An 18,466-nucleotide genomic window follows, 5' to 3' on the forward strand; every position below is an offset into this window, starting at 1 on the left:
ATACCCTTTTTTAAACTTTGACAAAGCATTTATTTCCAAGAGGTCCGCAGTCATATAAACGCCGCGTAATTTCATATCAGCGTACTTAAAGTATGTAAGCTAATATCAAGTAAGTCACATGTAACTCAGCGGAATTTTATACCTAAAATGATAATCCGCGAAGTTATGACCCCGTGGAGTTAAAATACGAATACAGTATGGGATGGTAAAAGAAGTCCATAGATTCGCTGCGTCCATTGCTGTGTAAAATATTTCGTGTCTTACCAGCGGTTTGCTTCCTTGTCTCTAAAATTCCTTTATGGAAGCTAGGCAATGGAAATCCAAAGTGTCCATTGAGTCATATATTCGATACGCATAATAAGGTGTACAGTCCAATAACTGCCCATGTATACCTGGAGTGGCTATGGTAAGTATGTGTGGTTCTGAATTGTATTAAGGTATAAGTACGTAGTTATCGTGGTTTATTGTCATGGCATCAATTTGTATATAAATTTTGTTGCCGGTTTTCTACATACTTAACGTATTGCAGAAACCTTTGATGTTCCAGTATAGTTTATTGGGCCATCCATCATTAAGCACTCTTTCATGGCTTCTTGCTCCAGGTAAGGTGGAACCAATGTGGTTTTGGAGATTGTTTATACGGTGGGGATTCGGTGTACTTTAGTTTGAAATTGGTGAATTTAATTTATCTAATTTTCATTGTTTTGATATCTGACCAATTTCAGAAGTTTTTGCCCTACAAGGGGGGGGGGGGGGGTCAATGCTATTGGAGTGAAAAACACTCCGCTAAACATATTAATTTCACTGTTTCGTAGCTATCTGCAATTGGTTAAGCAGTACTTTCCCCAAGACTTTTTGGTTTGACCCCAAATACATCATGAAAGTGGAGGTATTCCCATTTCCCACAATAATGAAGCAATGGAGATGGACCGTCTTCAAGTTGCATTAAGTACCCAGATTTGATGGGGAAAATATTGATTACAATTTTTTATGCTTAATGGTGTTCAGTCAGATGATTTGGGAAATGTAGTCCTCAACAACTGACAAGGAGATTTGAATATTTTATGGTAGAGTGAATCCTGGTTCCTTTGTTGTTAGTAGGCGAGGTTGGTCGTTTGTCAGTTGATTGGTGGGATGACTGCTAACTTGGCTTACCTGTTCGCAGTCATGTGATGTTTGAGCACACCAAGTCAACTGATTCCATAGTTACCGTTGTGTTCATAGTATATGAAAATATTTTGTGCAATCGAACTGTGACTGTGAACTGTGATTTTGTGACTATTCTGAAATGAATTACTATTATCATAACTCATTCGTTAATTCAGCGAAACATTGGGTTAAACTAACATATTCTAATTACATGTAGGTGACCCGGTATTTAAACATTTTGATTAAAAAATATTTTGTTGATTGGTGTTGCATTTGTGTCGGTTTGCTAAGATGTGTTGTATTGGTATTCCACAAAGAACTCGAGCCACGAACACCCTGTAATGGCCTACGCTTGGGTTGAAATGTAAAGTGTCTTTTACCATTTTTTTCTGTCTTTGATTTCAATCTAGACTACTTACTCAAATCACATGTCACTTTATTTTTAGGAAACCAGATGTTGATTAATTTGCAACTAAAAGTCAAACCCATAGATGTGCTTGATTTTTCCGGATTTTCACCCCTTCTTTGTAACTTTAAGCCAATATTTCATCTATTACGTATGCCTCGCTGGAAGATTTTTTTTTCAATTAAAGGAAAATTTGCATCAAAAGATAGTTTTTCCAATGAAAAAAACAACTATCAGCAAGGTTTACGATCTGTCGAAAGCTAATGTCTTTTTAAATATCGCGTAAGAGGAATTATCCGTACAGCTGATATCAATATGTGCATGAAGGTTGTGTACAATGTGAAAATTGCTTTAATTATGAATGTTTGCATAAATCATTTTTCTTCATTTTTGCTTGCAATAAGAAATGATTATACATGCATGTAACAATGCTAGTATAAATACATAATGTATTTCGTAAAGACTTATCATAATTTTTAATCAATTAGTTTATTCAATACATCTGAATGAAGTATTGGGGGGATCTATATTTGTGAAAATACAGGGAGGTTAATCTAGGTTAAAATAAGCGGCGGATCCAATACAACATGTACATCCAATTTTTAATAGAAAATGAAATATAATAAATAATTTATGAATATTTTCATAATAGTTAATAATCAAAACTTCTTTCTTTTAATTAAGACATATTACATAATAAAAGTAATTAAAATCATTGTTCTAAAAGTACCATGATTTAACAGGCACGTAGAATCAGTGCGGGGGGGGGGGGTGTGCTTTTTCACGAGTTTTTCTGCCTATTGTTGTTTACAGGACTCATTCCCAATCCAAAGTAATAATTGATATTAATTTGTTTTCCTGTACGAAATCGTAAAATACTGGAAATGCAGAATCGGGGCCATTATTGTCAAAAGCTATCGGCATCCCTCTGGAAACTACACGTACGTTAGACTATATACATTTAAGGCTATACTGTCCTGATAAAATGTTTGATTGTAGAACCTTTATTGAAGCTTTACTTGCGATAAAAATATTATACTTATGATCAACTCTATCATTTATTGGGCCTTGTATTTTATATATCGCATGGATCCATGCGTTTATATCTTAAATTAGTTTGTCGTTGATTACATGATTCACCGAGTAGTTCAGAGCATATACATCATTTACTTGGTTAGTAAATTTTATCGTAATAATGTTACATAATTTCAAATATTATTTGGAAAAATATAGAGAAATGACAGTTCAAACCACGGCAAGGAATTTGGTTTCAAGAAGCAGTTTTATGTCAGGATGAAATTGTTAGAATTTCCTCGACGAGTGGGACCGGGCATTTAGCGGAATCGGTAAAGCGGACTGTGCGGATCAAGAAAAATCATCCCCAAAAAGAAGGTGTTGCACGTCTCATGTTAATTTCCCTAAAGGTGTTGCATGAAAGATCGAAAGATTTAAGTTATTCAAATATATGATAAAACCAATAGGAACGTATGTTTTTATTCAATAATTTTTTAAAATAAGTTTAAAAGACGTTTATTGACAAAATTAGCAAAAATATTTCGAGTTTAAATCAAGCAATAAGCGATTTATATGATTTTTAGCGTTAAAATGGAGGGGTATCCCCGAATTTCAGAAAAAGTGCCTCCGTGAAACAAAATAAATTTAGAATAAGCACGTTCTTCGAATTTTCCTCTAAAAAACTGTCGCTTTGAAATTTTGTTTCACGAGGGCATTTTTTTTTTGCAAATTAAAAAATCGAAACGACTTCACTAGTATTATTTTCAACTTCACCTGTACGTTAATTTTCCTCAGTAATGTATAGTCTACTGCGTGGTTCTGTGGATAAGGTTGTCGACTCTTAAATGTTACTGTAAGATGTTTTCTATTTTTTAAACGACCGGGTTCGACTCCCTCACGAACATATTTTTTTTTTCACATTTCTTTTCCATCTATTAATTTTTTTTTTCTTAATTGAAACACGCTTCTAGTTTTTATAAATGTTTCATGTCAAATCGCTGTTTATTACCATGTTCCGATTTTGAAATAAGCTTCCAACCTGGACACTGTTTAGTTTGTGAATAAGACTCTCAACAAACACGCCGAATACGGCATGCAATACCTGTGTTTTGATAGTCAAGGCTGCTAAAGAGAACTTGTATGTTTTTCTGAATGAAAGTTGTTGACAAAGGCATGGTGCCTTTTACAAAAAACTGTTGTGAACTTTGCAAAGCTTTGGAAGAAAAACGTTAAGGCCAAACGAGGTAAATAACCGTTAAACAATTTGAGTTTATATGTATTCCAGTAGCAAATTGCTATGTTGAATCAATTTTTACAGGTGCATGTACTTTGAATAATGTTGAATTTTATTAATGCGTATTAAACTTCCCATATATTGTTTTGTGGCCAGAGTCATTTACAGTTGCCAATTGTTGGTTGTAGAAAATAAAACATACGAGTATAAGAGCTTTTGCACTGTAGTAGTATAGAATATTAAATATTTGATACACTCGTAACATGTAACCGTATACATTGTATCTGATACTCGGGGGAAAAAGAAGACAATTTAATTTTCACGATTTCAAAAATTATCTTTAGACTACATGTATAATGTATTGACACATACAATATATTAGGCTTGTCCCTAGTACTGGGGAATCCTTCAGGTATTTAAATGGCAAATGCGCAATGACTATAAATATGAATGAAGGTCAGTTCTATGTTACGAATGTTGGCACGGAGCTCCGATTAGGGAAAATTCCCGCTTTTGTGCAACACCCTCTTTCAATCTTTCAGTGATTAATGTTTCTTTAGATTAAAACACGGGCAACTATATCTGAATATATTAAATGAATGATATTTAGGATGCTCAATATGAATAAAAAATAGTCTTATAAAATGGTTTCTTTGTTCAGCATGTGTAGAATGTGAATGTAATGCATTCAACTATTAGATTCATTAGACGGAGATCTAGAGCGATGATATATTGCTAAGTGATCATTAAAATGTATCAACGCATTTTGCGTTCCTTTTATTCAATATCACAGCAGAAAGTACAAAATTCTATGGACCCTACACATAGTTTGAAAACGGTAGTAAAACCCAAGATTTTTTTTATTTCTTATGCGTAACTTATTTTCACACTCATGCAAAGTAAAGATATATTGGGCAACTGTCCCCCTTCTCCTTTTTGATAGTACATGTAGTACTATTTGTTACTTTTTCAAGATGATATATGTATGTGTGGAAGGTATGGTTACCAGGGGCAGTCAGGAAAGCAGATGATGGAAATCATTACAAACTATGTACCAAATCTCTGTATTTCCAAAGAAAGTGGGAAAATAAATCAAATTTTGTACGTGGTTTTTCAGTATCATAGTGACGTCATTTTCTTAAAATTTGGTACAAAACTGACAAATCTATTTACAACGGGGCAATATATTTTGACGTCAAAGCTTAGCAGTGGTGGTATAGTCCTATCAGATTCTGTTTGAAGTTTGGTACAAATATAGCTTGATAGGACTTCCGTTCAGACTAAAGAATGGCTAAAACGGTGTGGACGATGAATGTGAAGGCTTTTAATTGCTGGCATAAACGAACTACTAAAACATATAAGATGTCACCCTATAATATAATTGACAAAGACCTATATTGTTTTTAAATTGTTGTCATGGAAACCGAATTCTAATTTGTTTTTCTTCTTAGACATAAAATTAATTTTTGATAGTTATCTTTTGAGCAGATTCAGCACCTACATGTAAACAATATCATGCATTAACATTTATATTTTTCTTCAAGAATATTTATGTTCCCCAAACAAAGTTTGGGAACATATTGTTTTTACTCTGTTTCTTACTATCATTATTATTTTTCTCCGGTACTTTTTTTTCCGGGATTGTTCTCAGAAACTCCAAAAGGGATCGATATGAAACTTTCCAGGATGATAGTGTAGCATTTGTAGATGTGCAGAACGATAGTCAATTTGTCTGCACGTGCGTGCTTGTGCAATTTTGGTACAAAAATGGAAAATCAGAATATACAAGGGATCGATATGAAACCTTAAAAGGATGATAGTATATCATTTGTAGATATGAAAAATGATAGTCATTATGTTTGCACGCGCGTGCATGCACACGCACGTGCATCACAAAATGTGTACACTAGCTTTGCAACCGGTCTAACTTTTTGTTGTTCATTAAAATGGTTTGATATTTAAATCATAAATAGACATTGAGACCCTTAACTGATTTGCATGGTCAAAACTACCAATCTGCACGCGCATGCACGTGCGCTTCTTTTTGATTGGATAATACTAAAACGTTTGTAACTATCTTATTTATGAAGCGAATGAGTTGATATTCACAGTTTAGGTAGATTATGTGTATCTTTATATCTGTGTAATAAAAGATACCAACGCACACGCATGCGCGTGCATAATTTTTCGAATGTTCATTTTTTATATGACGATAACGTTTTTGTTTTTCATTAAATTATATTGATATTGAGGTTTTATATGTGTCTTGGTACTCCTTACAAATTGCTGTGGTTAAACTTACTGCTCAGCACGTGCATGCACGTGTGCTGAATTCTGATTGAACGATTTTAAATTCACTATAACTGCCTTATATTTGATGGAAACGTTATGAAATTCATATTGTGGGTATATGATACAAATGCCTGTTACATGATATCAACAAAAGTACGGAATCATACTCGTGTGCGTGTGTATGCACGTGCATTGCTTTCTTTCACTCCTTGGTACTGAAATGACCATAGTAAACATACTACATGTAATTAAAGGCTAAAGTAAAATGACTATTTGCTACAGGTTTACAATGACATCTCTTTTTAATTAAGAGGGAGGTTTGGGGAACATATGTAACGGTCCCCGTTACAATTAGAACTAGTGTATTTTGTGTTTAGCATTTTTAAGTACTGGAAAATGGCTTCATGAGGTATCCAACATCTTCAACTTCAGAGCTCTATATGAAACCATAGCAACCCGTAACTCATTAAGTCTTATTGTATCATGAAAGTCACCGTCCTAAGGAGTATTTTTGTAAAACTCATTAAAATCTAAGAATAGGCCATTCTTGGTGAATTGTGGCTCAAGTCTTTTCTGTTGTGTGCAATGGTCAATACTAGACAAATAAAGTCCATGCCTACTTTGCTGATTTTCTCTATATACACAATAGGGTCTATATTTCATATAAAGTATGTGCCTTTTTACGAGAAATAGATAGAATTGCAGTTAAATTAGATCGGGTTTGGAATACAGGTGTCTTTCAATTAATGACTTCAGGATCGGTTTCCATTATGATGCGCAGAAGGATAATTCGTACACTCAAATAGGACTCAGGGTCATCTCATTTTAGTATGACCCCGGGTCACCCTATTTTTGTACCCAGTTTACTACGCTATAAAAATAGTCCCACATAAAAGTGAAAGTACAATGCTGACAATGTATATGACACACTACCAAAGGGAAATGAAGTCATTATTGATCATTTATATGTCATCATTTCTTAGCAAAATATAGCCTAATTTTAGAAATGATAAGTCACTGTTATCGCGAACTGCATCCCTCCGATTTTCCTAAATACGAGATTGTGATATGAACCTAGCATATAATAATTACAATGCAGTGAAATTGAACTTGAAATATCGTCCTTTTATTTATTTGCAATTTATTCATAGATGATTATAAGATAATGTTGTACCTGGGGGTGACCTCTTGTCAACTATTAATTTCAGACATGAAAATTATGTTACTATGGATTATATTTTATGATGCTACAACAGTGTTAAAGTGAAATATTTAGCTCATCTGAGCCAAAGAATAAAATGAGGTTTTTTTTTTTTTATCAATTGTCTATCCGTTTGTAAATTTTCTTATCAAATGGGCATTTTGTCACCAATCCTTAATCCATATCATATCCAAAGCTATGTTTAGATTGTCCATGTGTATTTTGTCCAGATTATGTTATGGTTTGCCTTTGTAATTGTTCATTAGAATTGTTGTAAATAGAAAATAAAACATATACAATGCGAGTCTGTAACATGTGTATAAGAGATTATGGGAAGTATGGATTTCAGACATAGCAGATTGGTCATGTGGTCACTCTACCTAGTACTTGGCTATATGTTTGAAGTAGAGGTAACCCATTTATGGCCATTTCATAAATTGGTGACTAGAGGTATCCCGTATATGATCATTACATCAATAGGTGACCAGAGCAAACACTCATGTGACCATTACATCAATGGCTGACCAATGGTAACATTTATATGACCACTACATCAATGGGTGACCAGAAGTAACCTTATATGACCATTATATCGATAAGTGACCAGAGGACACCCTTATATGACATTTACATCAATGGGTGGAACCCTTATATGACATTTATTTTAATGGGTGACCAGAGGGAACCCTTATATGACATTTACTTTAATGATTGACCAGAGGGAACCCTTATATGACATTTACTTTAATGGGTGACCAAAGGAAACTCTTATATGACTATTGCATCAAAGGGTGAACAGAGGTAACCTTATATGGTATTTACATCATTGGGTGACCAAAGGACACCCTTATATGACATTTACATCAGTGGATGACCAAAGGTAATCATTTTATAACCACTGCTTCTATGGGTGATCAACGGTTACCCTTGTATGATTATTATATCTATGGTGACCAGAGGTAACTCGTAAAGGATCATTACATCAATAGGTAACCAGAGGGAACCTTTATTTGACCATTAATATACATCAATTGGTGGCCAGAGGTAACCCTAATATGACCATTACATTAATTGGTGACCAGAAGTAACCTTTATATGACCATTACATCAATGGGTGACCAGAGGAAACCATTATATGATCATTATATCATAATTTTGACAACGGATAACCTTTGTAGAACCATTAATCAATAGGCTGGGAACAAGTCTCCATTATCGATATGGTCCCACTATAGCATACTTTTTTCTTTAGGTTTTATAGGATGATGAAATTCATTCATCTGTAAGCATTGAAACAAAAATATCACTCCGTCAGGAAAAGAAATATAGATTGATAATAATAATAATAATTAATAAACATTTGAAAAACACAGAAAAGTGGAAAGACAATAATAAAAGGATTCCTAACAGAATGTAAATTTCAGCATGTCTACCTGGCGAAAGATTTGTGCTTCGACAATGACAGTCAGCAGAAAGTAGGCACTTGCACCCTTTCTAACAGATAAGAGTTTTACTTGTATTTATTATTAAGCGCATTTATTTCGAGATATAAGAACTACTTTCGGGTGACCCCGGGTCCTACTTGAGGGTACGAATTATCCTTCTGCTTATGATGCATTCAAAAATAATTTGAGATGTATTTTTGTGCGAATCGTCTCTGAGTTAGATCGGCAAAGTTGGCTACTAGTAACCAGCTACTAGTAACTGGCTACTTAAAAAGAGAAAAGTTGGCTACTAGTAGCCAGCTACTTGAACCAGGAAATGTTAGCTACTAGTAGCCAGCTACTAAAAGTAAGAAAAGTTAGCTACTCATAGCCAGCTACTACAAAATATAAAAGTTATAATTACTGATAGCTCGCTACCAAATAAAGGTTAAGGAGTTTGAAAATTATTATCTATCAGATTTATTTCTAAAGAGGACGAGGAGTCGTATGAAATTTCATGCTCAATTATCCCAAATTACATAACGTTGCAATGCAAAATACGAATAAACTTTTTCAACTGAGTGTTTACTTTAAAAGTGATACGGATTGAATTCAGACCTTCAATCATTTGATATACCATCCATTTTGAGATATCTGCTACTTTTACAATTTGATTCGAGTTACCCTGAAATTTCAACATAAGTGTGAATACCGTAAGAAACTTCATGTTTGACTTTATGTTTGTAGTAGATATCTGACGAATCTACGACTATACATATGGCAAGAAGTGATAGATGGTGTTTTGGTAGCCACGAATTTTCAGATTTCACTCTTTAGGAAATCAGTTACTTATACATTTTGATTATCGGTACAATGAAATTTCAAGATCCGTGTGAATACCTTAAGGAACTCCGTGTTTATATCATATATTTAACTAACTTACAACGATACTTATGGCGAGTAGTGATATTGTGTATCGTGATATGTCATCAATTTTCAGATATCACATTTAAGGAAGTCAGCTACATATACCTTTTGATGGCAGGTAAACTGAAATTTCAAGTTTTTCGCAAATATCTTAAGGAACTCTGAGTTTGTATTATATAACAGACTAATTTACAATTATTAAAGTGAAGAAGAGTGATATTAGGTATCTTGACATGCCATAAATTTCCAGATATCATGCTTAAGGAAGTCAGCTACTTATACCTTTTGATTCCTGGTATCCTGAAATTTCAAGTTTTTCATAAATATCTTAAAGAACTCTGAGCTTGTATTAGATATCTGATTAATTTACAACTATCCATGTGAAGTGGAATGGTATTAGGTATCTTGATATGCAATCAATTTTCAGATATTACCCTTAAGGAAGTCAGCTCTTTATACATTCTGATTCCAGGTAAACTGAAATTTCAAGTTTTTCATAGATATCTTAAAGAACGCCTTGTTTGTATTAAATATCTGACTAATTTACAACTATCCATGTGAAGTGGAATTGTATTAGGTATCTTTATATGCCATCAACTTTCAGATATCACCCTTAACGAAGTCAGCTACTTATACCTTTTGATTGATATGTTTAAGGAATGACTAATTCTGGGGCAAGTTATACTAGTATAACCTGGTTTGCGTCAGTTTACGCTTTACAATCCGCTTATTATAAAAAAGCGTAAACTGATCCTAACCAGGTTATACTCGTATAATTTGCCCTAGAATTAAAGTCTTTCCTTATAATTTAATGCAAGAGACAAAAGATGCTAACCTTTGTTGATCAAAAGTACATAAACTCGGAAAAATACAAGTCAACTGAGCCGCGCAATTATTCACTTAGCAACAGCGACACGAAGCGTCTAGCTGTGAAGGTCGCCAGCTTTAATCTTAGCTCTACCGAGCCTAGCCATTTATCAAAATATTGTATCGAAGGTGGAGTTTGTCATGATAGAAAATATGTGTAGACTATGCACGAAATGCGTATTTCGCTGCTCTTTAGAGATAGAGATTGACTTTGAAGTCGCTCATCTCCGACAGATTGAGAAAATACGCCAAATTGCATTGCTAAGGCCTACCCAAAATAAATCTTCAAATATCAGAAAATGCAATAAGTTGTGGCTTTTAACTCTGTGAAAACTTCTACTACATGAAAAATTACCCTTGTATGCAACGTTGTCGCTAATAGTAAATTCGACACAAGAAAATATGTGAGCAAGTGACAAATCGCGATCCACATGTCAATGTGTCTGACATCATCTGATAAAATGTGACGTATGAATTTTTGTTTGCTTTGTTAAAAGACGGATCAAGCATTGAAACAATCCCCCCCCCCCTTTCCCCCCAGTGATAAATGTGTTTCAAAATGAAGAGGGTAATGCTTATTTGGCAAATCATTAATTCGAATATACTATCCTTGTTTTAATATATTATTCGACCATACATACAGAGAAAGATGTTTTTCAACAGTGATTTGCGTACAACTAGATGCTAATATTGACAACGAGAAAACAACATGTGTATCAAACCGAAGTATCTTATTGTACACGTTGGCTTTCTATTCCATAGTAGGCTGAAAACAGTGCTGCGATGTAAATTTAGAAAGAGAGAAAACAAAATAGTTCCGGCATCTGGTTGTCAAGAGGGTGTGTCCCCATACCAAACCAGGTTATACAAAAATAACTTGCGTTCCTCAATTGGAATTTGACCAATCAGAGACAAGGATACATAAGAATTAAATTATTTTTACATAAATTCGCAAAAATAAAACACAAAAATGAATATATAGAATTTTTACTCAAATTCGCAAAAATAAATCGACGCAAAAATATCCAGATTTACGGTATGTCTTAAGCAATAAAGAGTATATTTTTGTTGTCTCCGTAATCGGCTATTCGGGACATATAGTTTTTAGTCTGTCTGTCTGCAAAAACATTAATCTTAACCATACAGTTTGAATGCTTAGTGTCAAGGCTTTCATATTTCACATATGTATTCCTTGTGACAAGACCGGTCTTGTTGTACCAAAATGTTTTTCGTCATGGCCTTCACCTTAGAGTCTGACATACTTTGAAATATCAGAATAATTCTAACATATGCATACCTTTTAAACTCAAGCTAATCCACTCCTTAATATGCATGGATTTTTTGTTTATTTTGGGAAAACAATTAAGTCACAACAGATATTTAAGACTGAGTTGCATTTCCAGAAATATAATTTTACTACAAGTTTTGATATACAGATCATACCGTGTGGTGGATATCTTAATAAATTATATCTAAAATGCAAACTTTGATAATGTGCACAATAAAACATTACATATTTGCATGTACATGTAAAAGGATACCAAAACTAAATACAACTGGATTAAGGAGGTATAGTACATTGTCATAATGGCTGACTTTTAGATTTAATTGAGTAGCTCAGTAGGTTAGCATGTCGATTGCTGAACTGTAGATCGATTGTTCGAGCCCAGCAGGGATTTATAAAAAATCAGATTACTTTGTAATAAAACTGCATTTTTAATTTTTACTAGATAAAGTAAAATAGAAAGTTTTCAATTTCAAAAAATATTATTGCACATATCTTCTACTTTTCATCCATATCAAATTTCTCTGGTGTAGTTTTCCTGCTTAAAAACAAATATCGAGAGATTCCTGACTAATGAGAAATGCATGTTGTTAACAATATTATTGATATCCAGAATATGAAAGATATTGGAGAAATATCAGCGATATAATTTAGAAAATTAACTACATGTTGTTATGGTCTGAACAACACATAACCATTTCAATTATGATATTATTTAAGTGTTTACAATTTTGAGTTCATCACAATGCTTTTTCTACCCGGAAAGTACAATACTGGTATTCAATGAACCCGGAAGGCGAGGTGAATGTTGAACCTTGGGGGTTAGGAAAATATCATACTGACTGAGAACATGCCGATGAATACAGATACAAAACGATCAGCCACCTTTGTTTACAGTTTTTTTAAAAGTAGTGCATCTGAATACATATTGTGAATTTATACATGAAATTGCACTAACTGCTATTTAATGGTATACCTATAATTAAAACTGCACGTTTCATATGATAAATAACTGAAATAAAAAATCAGTTCCACAAGAAAATAAAATTTGAATAAGCACAATTTCAATAAACTCACCAAGGATCGGTGAATGCTGTGGACACATGTGTCTTCCGTGGTGATCTGTTGTTATAACAGATTCTGGCGGTAGATTGATTTGATCATACATCCCATGCTTAGCTGTTGTTATAACAGATTCTGGCGGTAGATTGATTTTATCATACATCCCATGCTTAGCTGTTGTTATAACAGATTCTGGCGGTAGATTGATTTTATCATGCATCCCATGCTTAGCAGTTGTTATAACAGATTCTGAAGGCAAACTGATTATATCATAACCGTAGTCTTCAATGATCAGAGCATATAGTAAGTAAATTATGCATGCAATCAAAGAAATGTATATAAAGTATTTTATCATCATCCTCGAAGCCATGTCTAAACTGAACCGTTCCAATTGAAATATTGATCTCGAAAGATAACGGTTTCCGTGTTTCTTTACCTTTAAGTATTATTTGTGTTCGATTATTATGTACATTTAATAGGCCATACCACGTGCATGCACGTTCCTGTTTAAACGAAAGTGTGGTTTTAAAACTTATATTTCCAATTGACACTAAGTTTTCCAAATGAATAATAATCATACCTTAGCATACAATGTCATTCAGAATTGCAATATTTTGAAGATATAGTTTATTAACTTTATCAAAATATCTTAATTTTAATAATTTAATCATCTTAATTTTACATTTAGGATATCCCACCCCATATTAGAACCAAATCACATATCAACAACAGAAAGACAGAAAAATGCAAATGAATTTGAACGAAAGCTTAACGTAAAAGTGCATTAAAGTACTACATTGTGTACATATAGCTATAAAGTATTATAAAAGTTACAGGCTGGGATCTTTTTTACGGTTTATTGTGAAATGCCCTTCCAGAACATGTAAGGGACTGTAGAACACTGTGTGCGTTCAAGAAGTCACTGAAAACACATTTTTTCCATCAAGTTTTCCAGGACTCGTTTCTATCATTTCAGTCATTCGTGTTTGCTGTTTCAGTGCAATAAGATTATCTATCTGTTTTGACTGTGTGTCTCAGTTTTCGAGTACCATTTTGTGACGTTTTATATAAAAAAAAAATGTTTTAATGTATTATAATTGAGACATTATATGCTGTGTGTGCGTGTGTGTATTTCATTATTATTATTATTTTAATACGCCCTGAAACTGATGTTTATTCTTATCTAGCATATTTATGGTATCTTGTGTTTTCGTGTTTTATATGTACAATCGGGATAGGTACAGCTACGGACTGTTTACAAGTGATAACGCCTTTTATATCGTTGCTTTTTAATGTTTTATTTATTTCCTATGTATTTTGTGTATAACATTCTATTGAAAGGTATATATGCATTGTAAAGCACATTTGAGCGTAGATAGTGTATGAAAAGGGTGCTATATAAATATGGGATTATTATTATTATTTATTTATCATTCAAATACTGTAATAGTCCGCATTAACAAAATGTTTCAGGTCACAGTTTTAAAAATTGTCGATTTTTTTCTTTTAAACATATATTTTATTCATTTGACGTTTTAGAAATAAAATAATGATTGCATAGATCTTTACAAAAACTCAGTCTTAGGTGAAATTTGATAAATCAATTTGTTATTAATTTCACTTGTAATTAAAACATGACTTAAATGTTTTTCGTTGAATCAAATTCAAAATTGTCGTTGAATCTCGACACATTCACGTTGCATATATATCATTTTATTCGTTGAGACGTATATTTCAGTGATAAATATAATAGTATGTAAAAGATATAAACCATAAACTGTCCACTCTGTGAGAGAAAGAACTGATGGAGGCCCAAAGCACAGTCCTACAGGATAGCGCGTACGAAAGATTAATGGCTGATGTTTTTTCGATGGTAGTGAGTATGTGACGGGTTTTGTGCAGCTCAAACGGAGTACCTGTAAGTATACGGTTGAAATTCTGAACAATTATGAATTATGAAGTCGGTATGATTTGTGAAAGTAAACACATACTTTCTTTAGACGGTAAGATACCGAAGACTTTGTCTAAAGACCGTCAAAATGGTTGATCAGGGTACTATAAATGGTCATCAGAGTGAGTCAGATGAAATGTTAGATCTCACGACAGTTACAACACAAGCTGCTGAAAGGCTACAAAAAGGACATATTGCATTACAATCGATGTTAAAAATTGGTATGACGTCATCCTTTGTTCTTTTTATACTTTCCATTGCTTGAAATGGCAAGGACAATCCAATAAGTTATAAAATCTGATTTAAAATGGACATTTTATTTTTAACCTTATTGGACGGTTACAGGTAACTTATTGGACGGTTACATGTAACTTATTGGACGGTTACAGGTAACTTATTGGACGGTTACAGGTAAACTAGTGGATTTCGAACAAACAACAATACTATATAGACGCAAATTAATATATGTAATTCATGAATTTAAAATGCTCCACTAAATGTATATTTCAATTCACAAAACAAAGACACTTGCAGTGCAATGTCAGAACTGAAATGTGAATGAAATATTTCCTGATTTTATTTGAATCTCACTTCAATTTAATCTTAAATTCCCTAAATCAACACAGATATCGGGAAACCACTCAAAGATCTGTGCTAAAATTTCCTTTAATTGATTTGCACCTGTCAGTCGCACTCATTGCTTGGTTGACAACAAACGTGGTATTCTGATAAAGCACAGAGCAGATTATCCTTTTTACCTCACCTGAGTTGAACATTGAATGTAAAACGTATACGGTACCAATTTTGATGCACTAGATGTGCATTTCGACAAATAATTTCTCTTCAGTGATGCTCAACCGAAATGTTTAAAATCCGAAATAACAATACACTTTTAGAGCTATTTTAGGGGAAAACAGAGTGCCAGAAAAGTGGAGTCAAATTTGTCTAAGGATAAGAGCTATGCATGAGGGAGATAATCCTTAATTTTGAACTGAATTTCTAAATTTTATAACAGCAATTAAATATACATCCGTATTTTCAAGATAGTAACGAAGTACTTAGCTACTTGGCTGTGGAGACCCCCGGGGACTAACAGTCCACCAGCAGAGGCCTCGATCCAAGTGTCATAATGTAAAACTTATACGGTACCAATTTTGATGCACTGGATGCGCATTTCGACAGATAATATCTCTTCAGTGATGCTCAACCGAAATGTTTTATAAGAGCTATGCGTGAGGGAGATAAATTTAAGTGAGCTGTTATCTGTCTGTCAGTCTGTTGGTCTGCTTGTAAATCTTTTAAAATTTCATCTTTCCTAGAACCACCAAGCCAATGTCAGTCAATCTAGCAAAAAGCATCCTTGAGAAAAGGGAATTCAAGCTTGTTCAAATCAAATGAAGGGTTATGCTCCCTTCAAAGGGGGAGATAATCAAGAGATATGGAATCATTTAAATTCACTGGAAAGAATTTGTGGATTATCCAGATTTTACAGTTCCTTTGGGATGTAATGTGGATACGATTTCTGTAGATTGAAACATTATATAAATTGTGTATTTCATTGTTTCATTGCGATTTGAAAGTTGAGGGATAAAGGTACCCCGTAATTCATGTAAATTGAACCCCCACGAAAGTTAATGTCCACAGTAATCAAGAAAATTGAAAGATAGGTTTTTGGGGTTTTTTAAAAATCTTCTCAGAAACACTGGGCCAGAAAAGTTAAAATTTACATGAAAGCTTCCTTAACATAGTGTAGATTCGATCACCAATGGGAATTAAAGTATACTAGGAATTTTTGAAATAAATATTTTCAAGAAACAGGGCTAGTAGTCGAAGTAGAGTTAAACCCATATATATTGCACACTTAAGTTTGTTCAAATTGTGGCCCCGGAAAGTATGGTGTGGCCACAATAAGTGATCGAAGTTTTATTTGGGTAATGCATACAACACACTAATAATATTGCCTGACAGCCAGCCGTACGTGCAGGACGCCGCCATTTATTTTATATGATTACAGATCACAAACATAACCGATTGCTTTTATATATGACATATATTCAACTTGACAACATCCCAAACATCAGGGCCGGCCAGGAAAAAACTAGAGATAAAATGATGATATTTACTAATGAAAAACTCCAGAAAACCTGTGTTCATCGCCAAGTACCGCTGGGTGTAGGGAGTTTGTGAACGGACCTCACAAAACACCAATAATATAAAAATTAATATACATTAAGTTATGAAAGTTTGTTTAACCCGTGCAGAATGGCGGTTAGAAGTGAATACTTTAATAAAACCAGCTCTTAAAAACCCCTTACTAAACATTTCTATTGGTCAAAAGCTGAATAACATTCATGGATCATGCCACTGTACAGGCTATACCATTTTAAATACACATAGTGAATACAACATTTTCCCGCTATACTATCGAAACGCGGGAAAATATAAGTATCAACCTTGCTTCCCATAAAATGAATACAACACATTGATAATATTGCCTGACAGCCAGCCGAACGTGCACTAGACAAACCAAAGAAAGGACTGTGCCGAATATTACTGTTGCAAACCCAGTGTTTTAGAGACCAGCAAACGCTTTTCCAAAGAAGCTAATATACTAGTATATCCATCCTTTGCTACATCTGTTTTCCATCTGCCATGGCTCTTTAGGCACCTCTCATTCACACTGGAGTTTTTGCAGCCACAGTGGCCCCACCTGACCTAAAAGAATACAACCCCAAATTAACTTGATCACCAACGATTGATTTCAAAAGAGCCAATATATTACATCTAGCAGCTGTATAGCTAAGCCTTTTGTTTTTGTAAATAAGTTTACACTTATCTCTAGACCTAAAAATTGGTCTGAATAAGAACGAATTCTTGTCTGCGACATCAACTGAAAGAGATAAATATCTTGAATACATGATAACTGGACAAACGGATGCTAATCCTTTGGATATAAGCAACTCATTCCCCTGTCTATATTTATCAGTTTTGCTTTTACGAATGCACAACACTAAATAATCTTGATGCAACTGATCATCATTAAATGTCAAAGAACTAAGTTCATCAAATCTCAAGAATCCGGCAAAACTAAATAAAATCATAGCAAGATTTCTAACATTTAATAAGTCAGTGCTTTCCTGAATCACACAGATCCTTGGTGATAGGCTCCTTTTTCTGTACGGGTCGATGTGTTTTTCTCCTTGCAGCCTCTAATGTCGAAGCTACATACGAGTTTTTGGTTGGATCTGGTAAACCTAAAGTCATGCGTCCATTTGATAGCGTATACCGCAGCACTTACAGTATGAATAGAAGCACCATTATTCAATAAATGAGTTAAATATAACGCCACGTGAAAAGAATATACCGGCAAAGCACCATGTCCTTGTAACTTTATGAATTTCTCCCATCTTGTGAAAGCATTGAAATATTTCTTGTTGGTGTTGTCGCTTTTACTGAAAAGTATTAGGACACCCAGCTGTGGACATAGATTCTGAATATAGGTGCCAGGTTGTAATCGTTGTCATGCGCCAATTTTCTTATTTTGTCCTGTAATCCTAAACCTGAAAACAATTCACCAAATTAAAATTCTATATGTATGAATAACATGTTGAATAGCACTCCCCGTTTTCCAAAAATTCCGTTATCTCCTTTGCC

At 33.8% G+C, this 18,466-nt stretch overlaps 1 protein-coding gene across 7 annotated transcripts in view; it reads right to left on the reverse strand.

The window, feature by feature from the left end:
* Positions 1–13,270, reverse strand: part of LOC125647206 (beta-1,4-galactosyltransferase 1-like) — a 73,676-nt gene extending 60,406 nt beyond the window's left edge. For all 7 annotated transcript variants that reach the window (XM_056156559.1, XM_056156556.1, XM_056156563.1 and 4 more), the window contains exon 1: positions 12,877–13,270. In XM_056156559.1, the coding sequence (XP_056012534.1) occupies positions 12,877–13,231 (355 nt within the window). In that variant the 5' untranslated portion in view covers positions 13,232–13,270. The remainder of the gene's footprint in view (positions 1–12,876) is intronic.
* Positions 13,271–18,466: the final 5,196 nt, after the last annotated feature.

This window comes from Ostrea edulis, chromosome 1 (genome assembly GCF_947568905.1).
Source record: "Ostrea edulis chromosome 1, xbOstEdul1.1, whole genome shotgun sequence".
Lineage (NCBI taxonomy): Eukaryota > Metazoa > Mollusca > Bivalvia > Ostreida > Ostreidae > Ostrea > Ostrea edulis.